This window comes from Elgaria multicarinata, chromosome 9, assembly GCF_023053635.1.
Source record: "Elgaria multicarinata webbii isolate HBS135686 ecotype San Diego chromosome 9, rElgMul1.1.pri, whole genome shotgun sequence".
NCBI lineage: Eukaryota > Metazoa > Chordata > Lepidosauria > Squamata > Anguidae > Elgaria > Elgaria multicarinata.
Window position 1 is genome coordinate 79,243,117 of NC_086179.1, and position 12,070 is coordinate 79,255,186.

At 40.4% G+C, this 12,070-nt stretch overlaps 1 protein-coding gene across 2 annotated transcripts; it reads right to left on the reverse strand.

Annotated features, from left to right (window-relative positions):
* Window positions 1-586: 586 nt before the first annotated feature.
* Window positions 587-11,264, reverse strand: CBLL1 (Cbl proto-oncogene like 1). 2 transcript variants are annotated; one of them, XM_063134146.1, is made up of 7 exons: window positions 11,184-11,264; window positions 6,355-6,519; window positions 5,073-5,173; window positions 4,794-4,877; window positions 3,312-3,385; window positions 2,615-2,659; window positions 587-2,045 (listed from the first exon to the last, which is right to left on the reverse strand). In XM_063134146.1, the coding sequence occupies exons 1-7, from the start codon at window positions 11,194-11,196 to the stop codon at window positions 1,007-1,009; spliced, it is 1,521 nt and encodes a 506-aa protein (XP_062990216.1). In that variant the 5' UTR covers window positions 11,197-11,264; the 3' UTR covers window positions 587-1,006. The 2 variants fall into 2 exon arrangements, with proteins under 2 accessions (XP_062990216.1, XP_062990217.1); XM_063134147.1 differs by lacking the exon at window positions 2,615-2,659.
* Between the last annotated feature and the right edge of the window lie 806 nt (window positions 11,265-12,070).

Genomic DNA, 12,070 nt, shown 5'->3' on the forward strand with positions numbered 1-12,070 from the left:
TTCAACTACATTCATAGGGAATATTCTCTGTGGAAACTGATGAGGCAAATCCACCTTATGATTTCTTTACCACCAATGTGAATATGAGAATAAGATCTGTTCTTTCAACATTAACATTGCCCATGAGTGGTACACGGCATTATATTTTAGCTAGGAATAAAACAGAAGACCTTCAGCTATTATGTTCTTGCTGTAAGTAAATCATTACTGTTCTTTTCTGAAAACTGAAACACTAAAGTAGATACAGGGAAGGTTTGACAGAGTTAGTCCTGTTAACAAGGCTCATACGTTAAACAGTGAAATCCTATACATGTCTACACAGAAGTAAGTTCCATTGAATCTAATAGGACTTACCTCCAGGTATGTGTATATGGGATTGCAGGCTTAAATGCATTTTTAAAGAGCTGAGTGAAATTCCAAACATGTACTTGCGCAGCAACAGACATTAATCCAATGAAAGGGGGCACTTTATTCTCACATTCTCAAAAATCTGCTTGAAAAATACCAATACCAAATTCACTGTTTCTCTCTTTACTTCCAACTCCATCCCAAACAGAAATTGTATGTTCATGTAAAAAAGCAAACATTTTTAGACCATGTTTTAAATTTAATTATACACAAGCTGACAAAAAAGAAAACGTATCACAAATGAAACTATTAGATTTAACAAAAATACTTTAAAGTGGTACAATAAATGTTGTTGTCTGGGAAATATTACAAATGATCATCTCTGGGGTAGTTCAACCAGACTACAGGTACAATGTCTGCTAAAATGTAGCTGTCAACTACAGAGCCACTTAGCACTACAGTATATCAGTCCTACGATCAAGGTTTTAAAATTTTACCTTAAGATTTAAGTCCCCAGAGTTTTACAGTCACATATTTAATCTTCAAATTAACAAAGCAAAACAAGAGAACTCCCCCCAAACAGTCAGATTCATTAAAAGGCTGCTGTTTAGAATGTTATCCTTCCTATATCATACTTCAGTTCAAATTACTTTTAACATCATTGATAGTATGGCCTATATCTCGCTTGATCAGGGTGGTGTGGTCCAGGAAGTGGAGCTTGTGAAGGTGGACCTTGCATTCTTGGTGGTGGTGGGGGCCCTCTAGGAGCCGGCCACATACCTGGACTCATTCCCCCCGGCTGAGTGAAAGGAGGGCTGAGAGTTCCTTGGTCTTCATTGAACTTTGGCAAAGCATTAGGGTTATAGTGATGGGGAGGGGGTGCATTTACATTTACAGGTGGGCCACCATGCTGAGGAGGTGGTGGTCCAGGTGGAGGATGGTTCATATATGGTGGCAGTTGGGCAATAATGTGTCCGGGGGGAGGGGTTATTGGTGGAGGAGCAGAGGTCATCGGAGGAGGTGGAGCTTGACTATACACCAGATGAGTACCTGCTGTCTGGGGAGGATGTTGCATTGGATGACTTATTGGTGGAGGGGGTGGAGGGGGCGGTGCATAATGTTGCTGTGGTGGCATAATATGATGAGGGTGGGATACCACTGGTTGGCCCTGATATTCAGGATGATGGTGAGCAGGTGCTGGGGCTGGTGGAGGTGGTTCTCGAGTACCAGAATTTGAATCATCCTGAATAGGGACAGTTATAAGATTGCTGTGTTTTCTTGTGGATATGCGAAAGGTATCTTGACTGACCGAGCGAGGGGGAGGAGGAGCCATGGACATCTCTGCCGGAGACGCACGAATATCTTCATGTGGCTGGTTATAATGCTCGTGTGGCACGTGCTGCAATGGTGGAGGTGGCATCATGATGTGCTGCTTTGGTGGAATGTGGCTCAGATGATGCTTATCAGGTGGCATTATGAACCGCTCTGGGATTTCAGCAGGAGGAGGAGCAATAGGAGGATGAACAGGTTCCAGTGGAGGGCGCGCAACTGGCTTGCCAGCTCTCATATGACGGTGGTTGATGTGAGCCTGTAAGTCTCTCTGGGATAAATAGGTTCTCTTGCACCCTTGCACAATACTACACATGAAGAGAGACCCTCGTACACACTGCTCAATTCGTTGCACAGGCTCATTACAGCTACGTTAGGAGGGAAAGAAATAAGAATGTTATTTACAATCTCTATTTCAAGTTCTCCAAGTTAATAAAAAGTGATTGTTTTGTAAAGGTTTAAAAACAATAACTATTTTAAATTGTAATATTTTATGTCTCTTCTTCTCTTTGATAACATTCTAGCTTTGTCTAAATTCTTCCCCCATTAAAATCAATGGAAATGTTGAAATAAAGACAGCACCCTTTAAGCAAAGAAAGCAGCCCACACTTATCTGTAGAGAATCATCCTAACACAGAGAATCTGACCACACATTGTATTTAAGCTTAGCCCAACATCCCTTAAATATCTTAATATTCTACATTTATACTAGAAAGCACCCAAGCAATAAGAAACATTTAAATAATTGCATTTCCTGATAACAGCGCACATAAAGGTGAATTTTTCACAAATCACTATGACACTGTAGGATGTGTCACCCATGTCATTTGCCCATGGTGAATGTGATTTTGAAATGGATTTATTGTCCAGGATGTGGCCATAGGAAGAGCAGTCAGTAGAAACCTTTACTATAGGAGAATGACAGACAAAACATCACCTTATGGATAGGTTTCCCCAACCAAAATGACTGTGGAAATTCATCCTAAGTGACAGAGAGATATCATTTGTTCCAGTATTTTAATAGCAGAATACAAGCAAGTTTGACGACTTATTGAAATAATATAGTCCTTATCCAAAATTCCTTCAGACTTTAATAAGGCAGAATTATTATAAATCCCTCAATACCTTACGAAGCACTCAAAATAAACTGTAAATTCTTTGTGAAGTTAATTTATGCTTTGCTAGCTCTTCCTACGGGTTTGGGGTACAAATAAAAATGTTCAAGATACTGGGAATAAATAAAACTGTGTTGAAAGGGGATGGTATAGACAGTTTCATAATGGCCATGATAACTAATACTGCCCAACCTGATTACAAACTATTGTGTATTCTGGTCACGTATCTGATTTAATTGCTGAATAATACAATAATGTAATACATCAATGACAGCTGCTTCCAAAACCAATTTCCCACCCAACTCCTATGTGCAGAGTCATCCTAGCACAACGAGAACCTGACCCACTCACAAGTGCCTTCCTTCCTCTCACTGCCCAGTAAAGTAAGAGCCTGACTCAAATGTTATCCTCACAATGAGGGAACAGATAGAATCAAGTCATGCTGACTGAAGACCAGAAAAAGGGAGTAGACTATCTCTTCCCTCTACCCGCCCCCCCCAAACACATTAGTAAACTTACCCTGGGCACATTTTGTCACCTTTCTTCTCATGTAAAATAGCACAATCATAGCAGAAAACATGCTTGCAGGGTATCTAAAAGATACAGATAGTATTACATTCAAGAAAGCGTTATCTAAGCTAACTTTGCAAAATCTGCACTTTAGGGTTGGATACAGACTTTGCCATACAAAGGCCCACTGAGCTCAATAGGATTTCAAATAGTCATGACCAACTAGTCCCATGTATTACAATGGGTCTACTCTATGACTAAGTCTGGACGCAACCCATAGACAGGATATTACACAAATTGCTGTTTAGAGCAAATTCTTATTCATCCACCAAGTTTATAAGGAACTTTGTACGCTGAAAAGAAATAAAGAAACAACAAACAGTAATAATGTTCCATAACAATCCAAATAATTTTATTGAAAATATTTTTTTTTACATTTTAGTTGTCCGTGAAGCTGCTGTCTTAGGTACATATTTGGTGCTTTGTTTTATGTGTCTTCTGACTGGTTATATAGGCATTCTTCTCCCTCTACTGGACACTCTGAGCGATATCCAAGGGGGGCTTACGCCCCCACCAATTCCCTTCTGCCCTGCTGATTCCCTTCTGCAAGTGGTGGGTCCCACTGATTCCGTTGTGCAAGTGGGAGCCATCAGTAATGCAACAGAGATTTAGCACTTCCTAGAGGAAGCTCCAAAATGAACAGAAATGCTTGTTTCTGGAAGGAGGCAGGCCAGTGGAACTCCCTTACGTCTCCTTCCAGAAACAACAATTTCTGCTTATTTCAGATTGCTCCCAAAAGCAGTAAATTTCAATTGCACAAGCAGCAGGGGCTGCCTATGCAAAGGAAATCAGTGAGGGCATAAGCACCCCATTGGATACTGGCCTTTAAGTCTTGCACTTAAAGTCTCACACTGAAAATGCATACACACTGAATTCTACAGTCAGATATCCAATGCTATCAATTTGAACAACCTAATTTTCAGAGAAAATTGAGTTTGTTGAAGCCAAGGGCAAACTTTCATTTATTTAGGATGTACCTAGCATAGGTAATTGTTCTCATCTAGATAGCAATCCCAAAACTTGAAACCGCCCAGGTTCAAATCCCAACTCAGCCATGAAGTCACTATTCCCTTAGCCAAACCAAATTCACAAGGCTGTTGTGAAAATGAAAATGAAATGGAAGGTTGAGGGGGAAACTAAATAAGGAAATAAGAACACCCACTACAATACTCAAAATCTGCAAAACTGGAAGTGAAAGGGCAAGAGCAAACTGAAATCCTGGACAGGTCAGTGTTTGATCCTAACTAAATCTACATAAAAAGAATACCCAAAACTGTATGGGTGCTGCCTTTCAACCCACACAATATTCCATTTAATTTAACAGTGCTCTGCATGATACAGAAGCAAGATGCTATTTCAGTGCATCATCCTAAGAAAACATGACTATCTATTTCAGACAGGTGTGTGATTTGTTCAGGTGGCTCTACTTACCATGCGTCCATACATTTTGATGGGTAGTCCACACTTATCACAGAAATGGACTGGGGTGTCATCCTTCTCTCCAAGTAAATTGATCTGTCAAAATGGTAATCATCACATTTCATCAGCTTATTATCACCACATGCTTGCACACTCAATGTCTGGAGATATACACAAAGCCTGGGTGAACTTTTCTCTTAAATATTCATAACAATATTTTAAAATCCTTTATAGTCTTTAAATAGCATGTGTATAATACGATCACCAGCACTACTGAGTCAATTAGTGCACCTTAAAGTCCCAGAAGAGGTGTCCAGGGAACCTTCTTTGATTACTAAACACGTCACCACCTTTGCATTCATACCGTTCTTCTTCATTGTAGTCAAAATCATCTGCGGAAGACCAAACCCCAAACAAAATCCTTAGAGTTTGCTCTCAAACTGTAATAGGTTTAGCTTTAGTCTACAAAATCATCAGAACGCTACAATTTAAATGCATGAAAGTAAGGTATTCATGATATAGGAAAATATATAGAAACAGCAGCACAATTCATTCATTATAATCAGAAATCATTAACCTGAGTGTTCTGGGCTAGTAATTTTTTTCATTCAACTTTCATAGCTGCTTAATTCTATATAGTGATATGATCTGATTCGGCAATCATCATCATCATCCAGAATCTTCAAACAAGATGTACTTTAAATTCTTCTATAGAATAGCCTAACCACAGTGATTCACACACTGGAAATCTCATCATTAGACTACTTTATTAGACTCTATGTGAGGCTGCCTTCATGACTGGTTTGGAACTTGAAACTAGTGCAGAAAGTAGTCGTTAAAAGAACTATACTGACATCCTATTAGCTACCAAGCCATGTTCAAGATTCTGTTGTTGATATTCAAAGTCCTAAACAACTCAAGGACAGGGTTCTCAGCTGACCATCTCCCAGTATACATACCAAATCAACTCTTGCATTCTTCACAGGCAGCCTTCCTTATTGGTCATTCCATGACTACTAGTGTGTCAAGTGACGGTACATAAGCAAGAATTCTCAGTAGTAGCACCCACCCACTCTCCCACATGTAGCTTGAGTCAGAAACAGTGGCAATCATCAAACGCCTCTTAAAAACACATTTGTTTACTTAGGTTTTCCCTAACTTGTAATCGATCGTGACGCTGCTTTGTTTTACTGCTTTTGTGGTAAAGTTTTAAAGGTATTTATTGTTTTATACTGTTTTTAGATTGGTTTTTGTGTTGTATTCTATATGGTTTTATGTAAACCACTTGGAAATCCTTGGAAGCAGCTGAAATAAATAAATAAATAAATGACCTGATGTGATGTGATATCACATGAGAGCAGGTGTATAGTCAAGCTAGCACCATGTCAAAGATGTATGTAAAAAAAAAAAAGGTCGAAAGGGGGGGAAGCAGTCCTTCCAAACAGTACATAAAAAGAGAGTCATCATTTTGTATCTCTTTTGTATGCTGCCAATTTTGAAACAACTTAGATGAATGGCAGAAACTGCAAAAACATTCGGGACTTAAAATATAGTGTTTCTCATATCATTTTACCTTCTTCACCAGGTTTAGATGGCACTCTATTCATAGTTCTTGCAGGACGAGGTAGTGTAGGTTTAGCTTTGTTCGTCTGTTTGGAAATGAGCTTTATAGGGATACGTCGCCGAACATCAAGGCCACCCAATGATCCTGAACTATTTGTGCCTTGCAAATCATTGTCTATATAAAAAACACACAAGCTATGTTAGTTTCCATTTATCAGAATGCTAGATAGCATTTGACCCCTTTCAAAATTCAGGGCTATATTAATTAACATACCTAGTAACAACTCATTGCCCATATAGTCCCTTTATACTTTCAGAGGAGAAGTCTCTCCTGATTTTTTTGCGTTGTGAAACCATACTAAAAAATGTATTAAACCAATACTTTTTATAAGAATGAATATAATAGCAAACAACTAAATTGTGTTTTAACAGGTTACCTTTTTTAAATAGCAAATGGAGTAGCTCAGTCAAAATACAGCATTTATTAGTGGTGTGGCATAATGGATAAGGCATGGAGTGAAAACATTTCATCACATGGTAAAACTATTGCTAGGCTGTAGCACTTCAGAATGAGGCAGGGGTTCCTTTGCCATATTTAAATAAATAATCCCTCCCTTTTCCACAGTTTTTAAAAAGCATCCCATGATGCAATTCCCCCATCCCCACCCCAATAAGAAACAATCCAGATGACACTGGGTTGAGCATATAGTGATGGGGAATAGTTGATTCCAGTTTTGACGTGGGATTTTTGACTAATCAAAAAAGATTTAGTAATATATTGTCAAACAAAGATCAAATTTCTGAAGCATTAACTTGACTGCAACAACAAAAAAGTATGATCAGGCTAATCACAAAAATAAGTTAGTTAACTGTCATCAAACATCATCAACATAATATCCTTAGGAAATATCTGATATTTGACCATAGTCAAATAATAGGTAGTCAATTAACCAGTCAGTTGACATTATTTGACTAGTCGTGCCAAACCTAAGATGAGAAACTTCAAAAAAAGTTGTAAGACTCTACCCATTTCAATACATAATTCACAAAATTATACTTTATACCTCACAGATCTTCAGCATACAGTTTGAAGGGTGGAGAAGTAACCAGCCAATAGCAGGAGGAGCAATAAAAACAGAAATCCTGTATTCATCTCTTAATATGTACTCCTGGAGAACTCTGCCTCTTCTAGGTTACTTGCATACTACTGCTTTCAAAAAACATTATCAAAGCAAAGTTGCATAGTTACGTCTTCTCTCCAAAATCCCTCCTCAAAACACAACTTTCCTATGAAGTCTTTGGTTTATTCCCTTAGTCCTGACCCCACAACTGAGACAAAACTGAAGTATATACTATCTGCACTTGCTAGCATTCATCTCTGGTTACTCTGGCCTCTTCCCCCATCTGTCTTTTCCTTTTGTTGCCTCCCACACTGTCGAAATTTAGATAGTTGGTATCTTGAGCAGGGACCAGTCTTTTTTACTTATGTTGCTTTGTAAAGCACCATGTATGTACCTTACATGATTGACAAAAGCTGAAGTGATGCTATAATTTTTTTCCAATTTTATAAGCTTTCACTTGCCCAAAGAACTCTTAAATCAAGCTATTTGAGCTCAAATTACTGAAATGCAGTAAAATTGAAAGGGAGAAATCTGTCACAATTTTCGCTGTCGTAAAATTCATGAACAATTATTTCCAAAGCAGCACTTTACAATGCAAAGTCAAAGTACATATGCTTCAAATGGGCACTAACCCAGTTTAATGCCAGAACAGTCAAGTAAAAATTATTTAGTTTATTGCATTTTTATCCTATCCATCCTCCAAGGAGCTCAGGTGGCACACAAGATTCTTTCCTCCCTTATATCCTCACAACAATCCTGTATGGTAGGTAAAGCTGGAAAAGTGACTGGCAAAGATTCCCCAATGTGTGGGATTTTAACCTGGGTCTCCCCAGTCCTAGTTCAACACTCTTACTACTCCATACAGGCCCTCAAATACTCTAAATTGGCACACATAAACACAAGTAAGGCAGCAATCCTGATCACTTAATAGAGCCTCTGGGGATGGCTATTTAAGAGCTGTAGTTAAAGTTTGCCTATTTCTACAATATGAACATAATTCTAATGTTTTTCTGCACAAACACTGGCAGGGTATAGTGAACTTACGTGATCTTCTTATTCCAGCATCTGTTATCTTGAATGTAAGAAAACAGGATTTCTAATATTTTGCTTCAGAACATTTGGGGAGGAAAAGTACTTTGGTTTCTTTATTTTTTAAAAATAAAATAGTGCATCATGATTCTAATAACGTCTTCCAGGCCACACAAAAACAAATACGTGACACAAACCTACATACATTTGCTCATAAGTAAACCCACTGAGTGCAGTCGGGCTTGCTCCCTATCAGCATGCTTAGAATCTGTATCATGCCCATCCCATTTCCCATTGTCACACCTTTGATGTCAGTCTACAAATTACACCAGCCAGGCTCACACACAATGACAGCACATACATTGACATACTATGGCCTATTTCAGAAATATTCTATAACTTTGTCACAGATTTTCATTTGTGTGCCAAAAGATCAACTACCCATAAGTACAACTACAGACTTTAATTTAATGTAAATACTCCATGTGTGCCTCCATTTATTAGGAGCCTCAGCCTCACAGGGTCTCCAAGTCTGTGAAGTTTCCAGATGCATGAGCTGCTACCAACCCATTTATTGAACACAGAGATTGCAGATAGCTGCAGGGATTGCAGATACCACCCACAGGGCTTTGGCTGGTATAAACATGTAATGAATAAATAAATAAAAGAAGGGAAGCTATTTCAGCCAGATGCAATGATATAAAGGCTTGTGAGAACATAAGAAACTTGACAGCTAAAGATGAGAAGGAAGGATGGAGCCACTTTAAGAAGGCTAGAGAAATTGTAGTCACTGATGTGTACACGTAATTTAGCTGTAGTGTCAAAAGTAACTAGCAAAAGGCTTTATTCTTTAAAATAAATGTCAATAGAACAAGCAAGACAAATAGGACTGTGAAAGATACGGACTACAAAAGGGCATGAACAACACATTAGATCAGAGATGAACAACTTGTGACCTTCCAGATAATTTTGGCCTACAACCCCCATCATCTCTCACTATTGGCTATACTTACTAACACTGATGGGAGCTGTAGGCCAAAAATGTCTAGAGAGCCACAAGTTGCTCATCCCTACAGTAGATTAAGGGATCATAGGAGGCAAAATTAGTTTATCAACCATTTATTAAAACATTTATACCAAGACTTTGTTTAAAACAACAACACTCAAGGCAATTTGCAACATCAAGACTAAAGCAATCAGATTTTTAAAAAATCTTTAAAACCAGTCCATTAAGAGGAAGGACACTTACACTATAACAAGCATGTATGGCAAACGTTCTTCAAGCTATGGCCACACAACCGCTTGTACTATCAATTTCAGATAATACCCATTCAAGATTTATAGTATTCCTCCTATTCATGTTTGGGGAAATTGATCAGAATATGTTTGTTTTGGTGTAGCATTCTAACTTGGCAATTTATTTTATTTACTTACACTATATTTGTGCCACCTTCTAATGAAATTTTCTGGATGCTTACAATGTAAAAATAAGATTAAAAACAAAACAATTGTTTGGATCCGTTGAGTAAATGCACTGAAATCAATAAGACTTTCGAGAGTCATGGTGAATATTCAAGATTTTTCCATTACAAAATTTATCTGTGTAATAACTCCCCCACGAAGGAAACAATCACTGGACACTACCAAAACAAGCATTAGTTTTATTGCATTGCCAGCAATTAACCAAATTAGACAATCCCGTATAAAGAGACATGTGGTGTCCAATAAGACACAAAACAAGTTTTTGCTGAATAAGATCCATAGTAGTGACAGGTAGACGGCAAAGCGTCAATCCACTGATTAGACATTCTGTGGTGGTGCCCAAATGTGCCCAAGGGTGAAAAAATGTTGGGGACTCCCCGAGCTATAGCAAAACCCGAAGCAGCAAACAAAGCAGCCACTTTTCTTTTTTCCTTTCACATCTCTTAGCTGAAACGAAGCACTGCTCCACGGAGCGTGATGTCCTCATTAAAGAGAGTGACAGGGAATGAGTCGTTCACGTCGGGGAGGAAACCGCAACGGCTGTTGCCTTCTCGCTAGTAAGGAAACCTCCACTGACCGTGTCTAACGATGGCACGTCAACACAATTCGGAGGCAGAAGGCCGGGAGCGATCCCACGGCAGTGTGGGCAAAACATTTGAGTGGGCTCAAGAAACAGGGGCTGGGCAGGAAATGGAAGCGGAGGGCGACGGGAAGCGGGGGTGAGGGCCGTACACCTGCTCCTTTGCGGCAAAGGGCTGCGCCCCAAAGCCACGGGGAGGCGGCCCACAAGGCAGGCGCAGGACGAGGGGCAAAGGGAATAGCCCGCTGCCACGGCTGGGCTGTTGCTACCCGAGCCACAGCCCCACGAGGCGGCAAGGCAGGCGCCGTGCCCGGTGGGAGTCGGCGTCACTGCGCCTCCGTTCTGGACCGACACAGTGCGATCCTATCCACGTCTCCTCGGGAGACAGCCCCACTGAGTCCAACGGGGCTCGCTCCCGGGCTTGCAGCCCACGACTCGCCAGGTCCAGGCCGCGCTAGGCCTCAAGCTCCTAAGCGCCTTGCCGGCCTGCCCGCCCACACAAGGCCTCATCGCTCCAGGGCCCACGTCAGCCTCCGGCTCAAGTTTCGCGGCGGCCGGAGATGGAGGAAGAAGAGACGGGGAGCTCCGCGGCCTAAAAACGCAGCTCCCCACCCACCCTTCACTCACCATTGTGGTCCATGATTCAGTATAGACAGCCCTGGGACAGGAAGTCGCGGCCGTGCTACGGGATGGGTTGGAGCGGAAGTGCACAACGGGGAGCGGTGAAGGGGTGAGCATAGAGAGCGTTTCTGAAAGACTCATAATGACGATTTTCTGGTGGCGGCACTTCCTGGCTCCTTCTATGTTTTTTTTCTCGGAGGAAGTGAGCGCTGTTCAAAGAAAACTATGGAGGAATCCAGGATTTTAGCGTAGCTGTGATTGGGTAGCAGAATTCTCCTCCCACCTTTAATAATAATAATGATAAAAAAGCAGCAGCGTGGACAGGAGTTTGTACTCTTTCGAACTCAGGCTTTACTTCATGTGGAAAACGTGACTTCTTAAAAAGTTGTATGGGAGAACAGGGCTCCTGTATCTTTAACAGTTGCATAGAAAAGGGAATTTCAGCAGGTGTCATTGGTATGCATGTCGCACCTGGTGAAATTTCCTCTTCATCACAACAGTTAAAGCTGCAGGAGCTATACTGCAGCTATACTATGACCAGATTTAAAAGAGGGCAGGGCACCTGCAGCTTTAACTGGTGTGATGCAGAGGAAATTTCACCAGGTTCTCCATATATACAAATGACACTTGCTGAAATTCCCTTTTCAATACAACTGTTAAAGATACAGGAGCCCTGTCCTCCTTTTCATATGGTCACCCTAGTATAGCTTAAAAAGAAATTGCCCTGAAAATGGCAATAGCAAGTGTAATACAGTCCATTATCTCCACATTGTAGGTTGAAAAAGTGGGTAAGAGACAAGGGCTTATGACAGCTCTGCAATGTAGTCCACAGTTAATATAGCACGTTAGAGGTGGGGCTGAGACTGAGTTGGGTTTCCAGCCTAAAAAACCCC